The sequence below is a fragment of the Chironomus tepperi genome, unplaced genomic scaffold, assembly GCF_022539635.2.
Source record: "Chironomus tepperi strain 1889 unplaced genomic scaffold, CSIRO-AGI_Ctep_v1 contig_439, whole genome shotgun sequence".
Classification (NCBI taxonomy): domain Eukaryota; kingdom Metazoa; phylum Arthropoda; class Insecta; order Diptera; family Chironomidae; genus Chironomus; species Chironomus tepperi.
Genome location: NW_027226561.1, coordinates 1 through 13805, shown reverse-complemented (window position 1 = coordinate 13805; position 13805 = coordinate 1). Strand labels below are relative to the sequence as shown.

The following is a 13805-nucleotide window of genomic DNA, read 5'->3' as shown; positions in this document are numbered from 1 at the left end:
CTGAAGACAGCTCTATCCTTCGAAACCTTCTGCCAGTTCGGGATATTAAGGACTCTAGCGTCCTTTTCAACACATGCAATCCAGGAATTCTTTGGTCTTCCACGCGATCTCTTGCCATCCACAAAGTCTGAAGTAGTTACCTTAAGGACAGGGGCGTCACTTGACCTTCTGTATACATGCCCTGCCCATCTCAAACGATTCGCTCGTAATACTGTCACTATATCTGCATCCTGGAATAACAGATAAAGTTCATTATTATGTCTAGTCCTGTATTCTTCTCCTTCTTTCGCAGGGCCATAAATCGCACGTAGCAATCGTCTCTCAAGACACCTAATGCGACCTTATCAGCTTTTGTTTAATTCCAGGTTTCTGAACCATAAAGCGCAATGACCCGGATAAGCGTCTTGTACAGCATGACTTTGGTTCTCTCGATGAACTCTTGGATGTTAGGAGGTGCTTTAAGCTGTAGAATGCACCATATGCCGAGTGGATCCGCTTGCGTACTTCGATTGTAACGTCTGCCTTGTTGTTTACAAATGACCCGAGGTATTTGAACTCTCGACTACTTCAAAACGTTTACTCTCGACGTTTAGATGACTACCTACTCGCTGTTTGTTCTTTCTGACGCAGCAACCATCAAGAGTTTAGTCTTATCCTCATTCACCAATAATCCCAAACGTCCGGCTTCACGTTCTAACTTGGAGTACGCCTCCGTGATAAGACCTTAAATTCCTTCCAACGATATCAATGTCATCCGCGTACGCAATTAACTGCGTTGACTTATTGAATACAGTCCCACACGGTTAAACGTGCTCTCCTGCACACTCCTTCCAAGACGATGTTAAAAAGAGCTTCGTGGAAAGTTCATCACCTTGCCTAAGCCCACTTAGAGTTTCAAAACTCTCTGATAAGAGCCTTGCACTTTAACACGACTCTGGACTTTCAGCAATGTTGTTCTTAAAAGACGAATCATCTTATGTGGGAACTTAAATTCGGCCATCAGATGCCACAGCTCATCTCTATTGACTGAGTCGTATGCGGCTTTAAAATCGATGAGCAAGTGCAGAGTTTCTGTATTCTTGTCATCGCATTTTGGATGATTTGTCTTACGCAGTGGATCTGATCAATTGTCGATCGCCTCTCCTAAAGCCGGCCTGGAAATCGTGGAGAAAGTCTTCATAAAGAGGCTCTAGTCTTGATGAGAGTATCTTTGAGAACACCTTGTAGGCAGAACTAAGCAATGTTATACCGCGGGATTGCTGCAAGTGAGCTTACATCCTTTCTTGTGAAGCGGGCAGACAACTCCGACTGTCCATTCATCAGGCATGCCTCGTGTCTCCAGACTTGTACAATAATTTGATGCATTATCTCCTCTAGTTTTGCACAGCCAGTCTTGAACAGCTCAGCTGGTAAGCTGTCCTCACCTGGCGCCTTGTTGTTTTTAAGTCTAGATATGGCTTCACGTACTTCATCTACTGTCGGTTCAGGGCAATCCTTGCCATCATTTTCTCATACAGCTTGCTTGTTTCACTGCCATGACCACCTTCACCGCCGTTTAGGGATTCTTGAAAGTGTTCCCTCATCTGTCCAACACTTTACTCTTACTGCAGAGGAGCTCCCCATTCTTGGCCTTGCAGATAGCTACCCTTGGATGGAATTTCTTCCTAGCAAATTTAACTGCGTTGAAGAACTTTCTTGACTCATTCATGGACTGCAGTTCCTCGATATCATCAAGACACTGTCTGTCAAATTCTCTTTTCTTTCTCTCAAAAGTTCCTTCTTATCTCGTTGAAGTTTTCTCAGTTCTTCGGATCTCGCTCTCGTTCTCATCTTTTTATTTGCATCAATAACTTTCTGGACTGCATTCCTGCATTCGTCATCAAACCACTCTTTCTTTCCTGGTTGCTGATACCCAAGACATTCCTCAGCAGCTTGCTTCATTGCAGCTTGACAATTTTGCCACGACGCCTCACCATTTCTAACTTCTAGCTGTTGCTCGGATGGGGCATTGAAGTGTGCTCTCACAGTGTCATTCTTAAGTTTTGCTACATCGTATTTCTTCTGTTTCGTGCTTTTGATACGCCCGATGTTGCTCACTCTGAAACGGATCTTCGCTCCAACAGCATAATGATCTGAGTCATGGTGTTCGATGTCTAAATGTGCATATCTGAAGCTCCTTACATTCAGAATGCTTGATGCATGACGGTTATCAATCATAATGTGATCAATTTGACATTTCTTTCCTCTTCCAGGTGGACTCCACGTTGCTTTGCGGGTATTTTTCGTCGGAAATACGTTGAACTTATCCTCATATTCATTGCTGCAACCGTTTATCAGTCTCAATCCATTCTCATTTGACTTAGGATGCAGACTAAAGGATCCACCTGTTGGTCTGAATGTCTTCTCTCTTCCGACTTGGGCATTCATATCACCGATGACGATCTTTATGTCACTTCTGAGACAGCTGTCATACGTTCGTTCCAATAGCGAGTAGAAAGCATCCTTTTCGCTTTCAGGGCGTTCATTCGTAGGAGCATAAGCATTGAGGAGGCTGATGTTAAAAAATTTCCCTTTGATCCATAATACGCACAACCTGTCACTAACAGGCCCAATCGATAACTTTCTCACTCCAAACAGGATCAACGATGAAGCCAGTGCCCCTAATCCTCTGCGTAGCATGACCACTTGCGAAAAACCCTGAATTGATTGACATCCAAAACGTTGTTTCCTGTCCATCTCGTTTCCTGGATTGCTGTAATATTGCACCTATAGTGTCTCAACTCCAGCACTAAAACCTGCAATGCTCCCGGATGTGATAACGTCCGGACATTCCACGTGCTGAGTTGAAGGTCTCTAGTCCGTTTGTGTTTAGCTGGGGTCTTCATTGGTAAATCCGTCCGTTGATTTTTCTCTATGCGTTTCGTGGCTATCGTATGCTTAACGAGGGTGGGCTCGCCAGGCCTCACACTCAAACTTAACCTGCTCCGTTAGTACCGTACCGCCTTAGCGGTTTGGCATAGCCAGGAATGCACCACGAGGAGGTGGAAGTAGGTACTTGGGTAGGAGAGGCTGAAAGGGCGGTGAACACCTGTATTGCGCATCACTACCCTTTGCACTCCCATCGATAAGCCAACTTATTCTATTCGAAACATACATATAAAGCTCTTAAAACCTAAAAATAATTTTTATAATAATTAATTTAAAGTAATAATAATTTTCTTAAATTTATTCTTACCTCATTCAGAAATATAATTGCTTCTGGAAGTATTGGAAGCTTTTGTTCAGCTAGTAGAATGGCAACTATGCAATGGTCAACTGAACTGGAAAATCTCGCAAAATTGAACGTTCTTCAATGTAAAATGAATGCTGGTAAGATTGAGCGTCAGATGAAAAGGCTTTGATAGCATAAAGAAATTTTAATTGTTTTCACATTTTTTGACTTTTTTATTTTAAAAAATTCTTACTATTTTCTTTTAATTTAAAAAAAACCAGATACTTGCAGAAACACATGTAAGCATGTTCATTAATTTATTTAAAAAACAACTCTATTATTCTAGACTATGTTTATAAATTTTATAGTTGAATTCAAAAACGTTGGACAAAATTTAGCACTTCAACAACAAACAGGATCATTTATGGCTACAACAACGGCAATAATTAAGACTATTCAATCCTGGTTCTATGAATATCGACAAACTAATCAAACGACTGTCGATAGTTGTTGTGGGAAAAATTTGTAAGAAAAGTTTTTTCAAGTTTTTTTTCTTAAAATGCTTTGATGAAATAATGATAATAATGAATTAATTTTTCTCCTTTCTAGCCTGGATTATGAACATTTTCTGCAAATGGGTAAGTTTTTCTTAGTCTTAAAGACCTTATGAAGAATTGTACTATGGACCTTTCCAAAAATTCTCACTTTTGACTGAAGAATTTCACAACCTAATTATATTAAAATTCTCAATCCATCAGTTAATGACAGAGCAACGCTCACATAGGATGTGCCATTTCCAGATTCTCAGACACCACCAAAAATGTTCTAATTGCATGCAATTATGCATCAGGAAATACTTATCGTCATAAAGTTTACAAGTGCGGAAAATCTGCTACTGAATGCTCTAGAGGAACAAATCCACGATATAAAGCACTGTGCAATGTCAATGAACCTATCGATGCTAATCAAATGTATTAATAAAATGCGCAATCAGTTGAATTTATGAATAAAAATTTGCACATTTTTAAATGAAAAACATTGCTTTATTTTTAACAGTGTGCTAACTGAATTAAAGCAGTTCGTAGTAAATTTGGAAGTGAATATAAATGTTTAGTTTTAAAATAATTTGGGTTAGTGTGTTAATGCATTGACTTTTTTGTGTGATTTGCAAATTATTTACTCAATATTTATTTTATGAAGGCATTAAAATTGGATGATTTATTTGGCAAATATTTAATGAGCAAAGCTTGTTGTCTGAATTAACTAATATTTTATTGACTCTATCCACAGGTTGGGCAGTGATCGCCAGAACATGGAGGGCAGACTGGAATATAAATAAATTTTTCAAAAATTTTCTTAATTTTCTTGAATTGTTCCTTACTGTTTGATGCAACTATAATGATGCAATATGCAATCAAATACATTACAGAAAAGTTTATAGTCATTGTATAAAAATGAAAAATAGATTCTTGTTACTTTAAATTCTACACTGAAACTGAGCTTATAATTCAAGTAAATATTTATTGAAATTTATGCAATTCTAAAATTATTAATAATTTCAAAAGTTGACCTAAAATTAATAAGTTCGACATATAAGTAATTGAATAAATTCCAAGACCTGGACATTTATAATTGTCAACAGCTATTTAACCACAGGGAGAGTCACTATCAGGACATGGTGGACAGGCTGAAAAACATTTTTTTAATTTACAAGGTTTAAGTATTCGTAATTGATTTTTTAGATTTCACAATTACGGTTTTCAGATTTTATAAACTTCAATATAGTTTTGTTTAACATTTAAGCAGTTCAATAAAACTTGCATTCTTCACTGTCGGTGTATTCTGGATTATGTTTACAATACTTTTCAAGATCTGGTCCTAAAGTTTAAAGACATAAAAGTTAAATTAAATTTTAATTTTTTCTTTTGTTTTCTAACTTTGGTTGTTAATGTCAGAATCTGGATAGTTGTACCCTGCAACAATACAGCAAAGGAACAAAACACATACAAAAAGCATCAAAAATTTCAAATCCATAATTATTTGTTCTCGTTACACTTAAGTTGGATGGAAAACTGAGATTTATTTTAAATAAATATTGAATTTATTGATTTTAATTAAAGTAAATCAAATTTAAAATGTGTGAAATTATTAAAATTTCCATAAATTTTGCTTTGTCACTCAATTCAAATTTATTACTTTTATTTTATTAATTGATCATGCAATTCTGATTCATTTATGAATTAATAATAAAAAAATTTATGAATACATTGATTTACTTATTTACTTACTTACTGGAACCATGCTCCGACTTGGAGAATAGGTTATTATAAAAGTACTTCCATCTGACTCTATTGCTGACCAAATACATTGATTTGTTCATTAAATTAATATTTATTTCCATATCTACATAAAGTATCCAGGGATTATTGCTACATATCAGAAGATCATATTTCTATCGTTTTAAAAGTCGCTCGTTTTTATCTTAAAAAATCGATCAATAAAATTCAAGAAAATTTTACTTTTCCTAACTTTCTTCTTTTTAAACTTCAACATCCAAAGCGTAAACATTTTTAGTCTTAAAAGCTATCCACATAATTAAACCAAGTACAAATTATTTATTTATTTCTAAGTAATTGGACTGATCTGGTTTGCTGTAGTTTCATACCAAAATCTGAAGTAAACTTTTAATTTTATATTTTTATTTATTTGATAAAAGTAACTGGAACTAGAACTAAAAAAAATAAAAAATTAAAATTTTGATAAAATAATAAACAATCTAAATTTATTAATAATTTTGAAAAGATTAAATAAAAATCAACTATATAAAGTCTGACTTATGCTCTAAGTCCATACTTTACTATAAAGAAAACCAATTTAAAACAGCAAATTATGGATTAAAGAATATGGATAGCATATTTTGAAGTTTGATACACAGTAAAAGTAATCTTGAAGAATATCAAAATCGTGTTGACCTGGAATGCGTCTAAAAACTTTATAATTACTGTGGACGTCACATTGTGGAACTTCTAGTGTGAACTGTATTCTGAAAAAGTTAAAAAAAAATGTTAAATTTCTTAAGTTGGTCATCCAATTAGATTTTAAGACATGCTTTCCCCAGAGGATTATGCAGCTTTAAAACAATTTAGCTAGCATCAAGGGCACACAGCGCGATGCCGAATTTTTTCGAATTCAATTTGAAACCATAGTCACGTTGAACTAAGGCACAAATTTCCAATAATTTTGGAAATGTATTACTTACGTCTATAATCAAAATTTTTCAATCTTTCCAATTCTCCTTGATCCGATGCTACATAAGATGCAAATGAAACAATTGCAACAAGTACAAAAATTAACAATTTCATTTTTAAAAACTTTATAAATTCCTCTTTATTGCAACCAAAGATGATGATTGAATCTACGATTAATGAATTTTTTTATTTATATTGGAAATGAAAATTTTATTAATTTTATGGCTGTCATTTTTTGAAAATGTCAAGATTGTCAAGTGAATGATCTAAGTAGAGGCGTATTTGGAGGGCTTTTATGGGAGCCAAACTTCTATTTTTTGGAAAATATTCTTCAATTTGTTAGGGTTTTTCGTCAAAACTCATTATATCCATGCATGAGAATTCAATTACAAATCTAAAGCAATCCAGTAAAAGGTGAGCTGTTTATTTTTAAAATGTGATGAAATTAATTGAAATCGTGATGTAAAAGTGTAAACATCGTTAGGTAAGGGCCATACAATTATTACGTATTGCCAAAAATCAACGTTGAAACTCCTCTTCTCCATTACCTCAATGTAAGAAGCATAGCGAATTCTCAAGACCCCCACTCCCTAAGAGCGTGATATAACTTGTAGGTCTTACTTAATTACGCTTACTGGAACCATGCTCCGACTTGGAGCCTATTTTGCTACAAAATGCTTTATATCTGACTCTGTTGTAGACTGCATCGCAAAGCTTGTGCAAATTCTCAGTTTTGACATCTAACTGCAGCCCTTCATTACCGTCCTACGTCATGCTGCTCTTGGAGCACTTGGATTCCTTTGCCTTTGTGAATTCCAACCAAGGGCAGTAAAGTAAGCATGTTTCTCTCCCCCAGCTTCAACACTATTACATGACAAAACTTGGGGTCAAGTATATTTAAACAAGGAATGGATGTCAATTTCATTAAAATGGATACAATTTTTAATTTTTTTAAATATAAAAAGCAAATAAAGCATAAATTTCAAAAAATAAAATAAAGCAAAAAGCTGATATCCTCAATGAATTATAAATGAATTTTCATTTCTTTATTTTTCCTCTTGATTTAAAAAATATAATAATATTTGTTTTACGAGTCAGTTAAAAAAGTTGCAATTTTTTAAAGCAATAAATCTGTGTACTTTAGATAATTTTTCCGACTGTTGTGTATCAGTGAATCCAGTCACTCATCATATTGCGTCGACGGATAATATTTCAGTTACATGTTTTATGTTTAGTTACACAATTATAAATCAACATCAACAATTTTCACGTTCATTATCAAGTGTCCCATAGCAGCACCAGTAACATTAATTTACGTATACATTCCCTTATTTTTTGGACACGACGGGTTGGCATTTCCCAACATTCACTCCCGTAAAATATAAAAATGGCAAAATAAAACACTTGTTCATAAAATATTCATGCATTTTCACGCGAATGATAGCAATTTATGCCAGTTTCACTGAAAGATTAATTGCCCTCATTTAAATATTGTTATCACAATTTCCACATTCGGTTTTATATTTTGTAGTTTATACTGTGCGATATACCGCAAATTCAGCTTTATGATTTACCAATTTTTATATATTCTTTCGCTGGCAATTGAACGACATGGATTGGGAATTCGGAAATATTTTTGTTTTTGTGGATGCTGCTCTCGGAAAGACAATAATGGAGAGTGAGATGAAGAGTAATTTTATAATTAACATGTCATTTAATTGTCAAAACAGCAAGAAACATGACTTTTTTCGGCTTCATCCTTTTTTTACTATAATTTATTCTGCCCGCTCCCCAATTGAACATTTTTACAACTGGGAAAAATCATACAGGACACAAATTCACAATTCATCTGAACCAGATGTACATATTACTGTAAATTTATATAAATGTAGTTGTTACGGATGAAACACTCATGTTATTAAGCATGAGAATTATTGTTGTTATTTTACGTTGGATGTCCATTAGCTTTTGTGCTTTTAAGAGCTTAACAGTGCTTTTGAATTTCTTTTGAAAAGGTTTTCATGCTTTTTTTAAAAAATAATAGTTTTTTGTGATTATTCATAAAGAGGGGATGGGGAAGGATAAGTCTGAATCTAAAACAGATCAAATGTTAATTCTTTAACGTGAGATTCACTGATATAGCTGAATACACCGCAAGTGACCTGAACTATGTATATGCCAGGATAAGTAGGGTAGCTATCTTAAGGTACACAGAACTTGGCTAACAACAAAGACTCAACAATCCATTACCAATACAAATTTTTATGTTTCACTCAGTAAAGCCTGCAGCAAAACAAAGTGCCAACATGATAAAAATGGAAATATTTAAATTAACTGCGTTTGCCGACACCATGATTCAATTTACTTTCGTTGCATCACATGAAATGCAATCGCAATTTCCACAAGGCATATGATGGATGATTCCCTACAACGGTCTCAGAAATGAGTCATATTGCTGCTTGGTTATGTACATTTTCGAATTGATTGATTCATTTTTAGCAATTATGCAAAAACAAAACCTAATTTATGTATGCAGTCTAATTATTGTGTTACAGTTCTAGAAATTTATATCTCAAAGATTAAGTACATATTGCTTATGGTAAATTCTAGCAGTTCATTAGCGGGTTTAAGAAATTTGAAATAAAAATGATTTGACAGATAGATGGCGCTTTTGATTTTTCATAGTATTTTTGTTCTTGTATCCACATTTTCATAGATAGATTTATCCAAGATTTTCCAAGTAATTGATCTTTTCATAACTGTCGAAATTTTATTAAATGAATATCCTTAGGATTTTAATTTTCAAAATGTTTGATAAAATCTAAGTTGATGCCTTTACTTATCAAGTTAGGCTTAATTTTTACGAAACCTTCATTCATTGCTTCTTTTAGAAATCGAGATTAAAAGATGAATTATTCTTTAAATTATTTTAAACATTTTTGGAAGCAGAATAATTAATTTAGGTAAATATCGTTGATTAGGATTTCTTTTAGACATAACTGATTAGTTACTTAATTACAGAAAAAACTTGTAATTTTGTAAAATCTTCTAGTCAGCCGTTTTAAAAACCTTCTTCAAATGGTCAACTTAAACGGTTCTTTAAATTTTGGAAATATAAATTGACTTCACGTAGAGGGGGAGCCACTGTGATTTCATACTCTTACGTATACGTAACAAAACCAAAACAATAACAAGTCAACATATGTTTTACAGCATTTAAAAATACTTCTAAGTGTATTAAAATAGTTTTAGGGTTTCTAAGAAGTTATTAATCATGACAACCAGAAGATTATATGCTTGGGTAATCAATTCATCTATTAAATCAGTAAATATTATAAATAATCAAGCTTTTAATTCAATTTAGGGAGCAAATAGTTACAGTCAATTAGGTTTAGATAAACAAAGTGAATATGAACTTCCGACAGAAGTAAAATCAATATTCAAGACATAAAGAAGATATGCGGAGGTGCTCGTCACACAATCATTCTAGATGGAAGTGGTGATTTACACATAGCGGTAAGAGTGATTTTTCACCATTGATATGAAGGAACATTCAAGAGACTTGAATTAAATAAGAAATTTAAAGACGTAGTTTGTGGATTTGACATGACAGCGGCATTTACTGATGACAATAAATTATTAGTGGGGAAATAATCGTAACAATCAATTGGGATGTCCAAACATGTCAGTTATCAAAGAACCAATGGAATTGTCATTACCAGATAATGAAACGCCAATTGATATACAATTTGGTCTCAAGTATACTGCAATCCTCACAATGTCTCGTCACATTTTCATCGTCGGTCTATTGAAACATTTCAAAAATGATAAAAATGCGTCATATAAAATTGTTGAACATAATTCAATCGAATGGCTCCAATTGATATCCAATGTCATTATAACTGAGAATGATATAACACATTTTGTATGTGGTCAAAATCACATTTCATATGTTATTGATAGACATGTGATATATGCACATGGGGATAATAAATTTGGTCAGTGCAGTCATATTGAAACGTCCGAGAAAATTATGAAATTTGAATCTGCATGGACACACAATGGATATTTGACAGAATCAAATTCACTATTTCTTTATGGACGAAACAATTATGGACAACTGGGAACTGGCAAATAAAAATTTAAATGAAATCATTACGCCTCAAAAATGTTCAATTTTTCCAGTGAATGATTTTGCACTTGGAGCTGAACATGGAATTTTGAAATCTGGACTAGATATTTACACTTGGGGATGGAATGAACACCGAAATTGTGGTCATGATATTGATGACGATATGTAAGCATTACAATTTAGAAAAATAACAAATTCACTTTATATCCAATATTGAATTATTCATATAGAATTGAGCCAAAACTTTTACATCTATGCAGTCATATTAGTGAAATTGTATCGGTTATTGCTGGTGCTGATTTTGCATGGTAAGTTTTTCACTTTTACAAACAAAATAGAATAATATCAAAAAGTTTTTTGGACTAATCCATGGTAATATTACAGGTGCTTTCGAAACATGTGATAAATGACAGATTTCCATGCAGATGTAAAATGCAATCAAAGTAGCTTTTTTTGATACTGGATAATTTATTTGAATTTTGCTTACTGCTAAACATTGTACATTGAGCATAAATCACATTAAATTTGAACTATTTTTACAATAAAATGTGCTAAAAAGGAACTTTCAATACAAGTTACTTCTGAGAATGAAAGAAATTGGTTAAAATGTCCGCAATTTCAGATTGGAATCCTAAAATAATTTCAGTATATCCTTCTAAGAAGCTCAAACATCAACTTTACGAAAATGAAATTGAACTGTCAAAAGCAATTCAAGCATTAATATTTAAATGTTTTATTTATTTTTAAGTAAAGGAGTGGTAATGATTTCACTTTAAATTGTAGTTCTATTGAGTGCAGAGGCGTGGTTCACCCTAATTTATTAAGCAATTATTAGCCACAAAACGCCCAAGCACAGCTCTAAATATCAATGAGCTGACAGCTTTCCTGTAGGCTTTTTTAAATTTAGTTTTAAAGAATCGGTCTAAAAAAAGTAAACCTTCAAATATTGTCCGAATTAAATATTGTTAAGACCGCTAAATGTCGCTCCTTAATATCTAAGATCAAAATTTATCAATTTACAATAATTAACTCATCAAACTGACTTTGTGTGCCAAACATCTCCATAAATAATTCATCGAATCCAAAAAAAGCTTCGAAAACAATTAACACATTTTTTCTATTGAGTACATTTTTATCTACAACGATGACAGCATAAAAGCTCATTGTCAATTTAACCAGAATTTCAAGTGTACAGCTTAATTTCGGATGTCAAAGTTACAAAGGATTTAATTTATTTAAAAATTTTATCTCTGTTTTATTATTTGGAATTTTAATATTTAGCTTCATTTCAGTTATTAAAAATTCATTGTTATTGTCTGATGTAACGGAATTATCTGGGGTATTATATATTTTGGATACATATGGATTAAATTATTGATATTTTCAGAGAATTATTGAATATTCAATGAGTCAGTGTTGCAATCTGCCAGTTTTTCTGCAGAAGACAATTTCTTTATAAAGATTTTATCTGCGGAAGAAAGTTGTCTTCTTGCAGACAAATAAAATTGTCTTTCGGAAGATTGTGTCTTCCGGTAGATTTAATCTTCCGCAGACAACTGTCTTCCAGTAGACAAAAAAAAGTGTCTACAGGAAGATAGAATTCATGTAGATTTATTTGATCTTCCGCAGAAAAATCTACCAAAAATTTCATTTTTTTTGCAAAATCTCTAATTTAACAATATATTATTATTAATCATATTCACACCAAATTTTCAATTTGGGTGAATATATTGCTTTTGGTATTTTGAAATTTCTTGTAGTTTTTTTAATTTCCTGCATCAGACTTACAGAATTGACAAATATTTCCAATGGTGGAAAGTCTGTGCCTGAAAATACCAATCCAACAGTGAAAACCGCATCTTGATTGGTGCTTCCAGTGCAGAGAAATCGCAAACACATCTCTGCTTTAGTTAGTTAGTTAGTTAGTTAGTTAGTTAGTTAACTTGTACGATATCTCTCTTCAAACTCAATACTAAAACTTCGGGTTTTTTTGCTTCTGTAGGGAATGGGTATGGCAAGAACTGTATTGTTTTGGAGCCATAAGATGCTTCCATTAAGGCACAAGATGTAAAACTGTCTTTTTTTGTCCAAATTATAGTCGATTATTGCAAAATACATTTTTGTAAACAAACAAAAAATAAATTGAACTGAATCTACTGATCTCATTTTAATGGTCTGTTAGAACTGGATCCAATGATCTTGTTTTTATGTGTCTGGGAGTTATATGGATCCTACTGATCTCTGCTCCTAATGGTCTAGAAGTGAACTGGATCCTACTGGATCTTGTTTTTATGCATCTGGAAGTTGCATGGATCCTACTGGATCTCATTTAATGGTCTAGAAGTGAACTGGATCCACTGGATCTTATTTTATGCAAGTCTAGAGTTGGTGAAGTGGATCCAACTGGATCTGTTATGTGCCTGGGAGTTTTCTGCATGGATCCTACTGGATCTCGTTCTAATGGTCTAGAAGTGAACTTGATCCTACTGACTAGTGTTTTATGTGTCTGGAAGGTATGGATCCAACTGATCTTGTTTTCTTTATGTGGTTCAGAGTTATATGGATCCAAATGGATTCATATTTTTATGTGCCTGGGAGTTATAAGGATCCAACTGATCTCTTGTTTTTTTATGCATCTGGTTGCATGGATCCTACTGGATCTATTTTAATGGTCTAGAAGTGAACTGGATCCTACTGATAAGCTGTTTTTAGTGCATCTGGAAGCTTTCGTATGGATCCTACTTCGATCTTATTTTAATGGTCTAGAAGTGAACTGATCCTACTGGATCTTGTTTTGCGTGTCTGGGAGTTGGCATGGATCCAACTGGATCTTGCTTTTATGTGTTCAGAGTTGTTGGTTGATCCTACTGGATCTCATTTTAATGGTCTAGAAGGGAACTGGATCCTACTGGATCTTGCTTTGAGTGCATCTGTATGGATCCTACTGGATCTTATTTTAATGGTCTAGAAGTGAACTGGACTTACTGGATCTTTGTTTTTGGTGCATCTGGAAGTTGTATGGATCCTACTGGATTCATTTTAATGGTCTAGAAGTGAATCCGGATCCTACTGGATCTTGTTTTTTATGTGTCTGGGAGTTATATGGATCCAACTGGATCTTGTTTTGGCGTGGCTCAGAGGTTATATGGATCCTACTGATCTCTGTTCTAATGGTCTAGAAGTGAACTGGATCCTACTGATCTTGGTTTATGGT

General features: G+C 33.6%; 2 protein-coding genes and 1 pseudogene across 2 annotated transcripts; 2 read left to right on the top strand and 1 right to left on the bottom strand.

The window, feature by feature from the left end:
- Positions 1–1704: 1704 nt before the first annotated feature.
- LOC139097833 (uncharacterized) lies at positions 1705–2427 on the bottom strand. Its single transcript, XM_070649784.1, has one exon. The coding sequence runs from the start codon at positions 2425–2427 to the stop codon at positions 1705–1707; it is 723 nt and encodes a 240-aa protein (XP_070505885.1).
- Positions 2428–3270: 843 nt separating this feature from the next.
- On the top strand, positions 3271–4191 carry LOC139097835 (antigen 5 like allergen Cul n 1-like). The gene is made up of 5 exons (XM_070649785.1): positions 3271–3369; positions 3493–3510; positions 3580–3736; positions 3821–3849; positions 3970–4191. The coding sequence occupies exons 1-5, from the start codon at positions 3294–3296 to the stop codon at positions 3993–3995; spliced, it is 306 nt and encodes a 101-aa protein (XP_070505886.1). The 5' UTR covers positions 3271–3293; the 3' UTR covers positions 3996–4191.
- Positions 4192–8130: 3939 nt separating this feature from the next.
- On the top strand, positions 8131–10899 carry LOC139097834 (secretion-regulating guanine nucleotide exchange factor-like; annotated as a pseudogene).
- The last annotated feature ends 2906 nt before the right edge of the window (positions 10900–13805 follow it).

What these genes read in the sequence shown, in the direction of transcription:
- LOC139097833 (XM_070649784.1), bottom strand. Translation starts at nt 2,427, where the DNA reads ATGAATGCCCAAGTCGGAAGAGAGAAGACATTCAGACCAACAGGTGGA.
- LOC139097835 (XM_070649785.1), top strand. Translation starts at nt 3,294, where the DNA reads ATGGCAACTATGCAATGGTCAACTGAACTGGAAAATCTCGCAAAATTG. An exon ending in AGTTGTTGTGGGAAAAATTT is followed by an intron (nt 3,737 to 3,820) that starts GTAAGAAAAGTT and finishes TCTCCTTTCTAG; the next exon opens with CCTGGATTATGAACATTTTC. An exon ending in TGAACATTTTCTGCAAATGG is followed by an intron (nt 3,850 to 3,969) that starts GTAAGTTTTTCT and finishes TCAATCCATCAG; the next exon opens with TTAATGACAGAGCAACGCTC.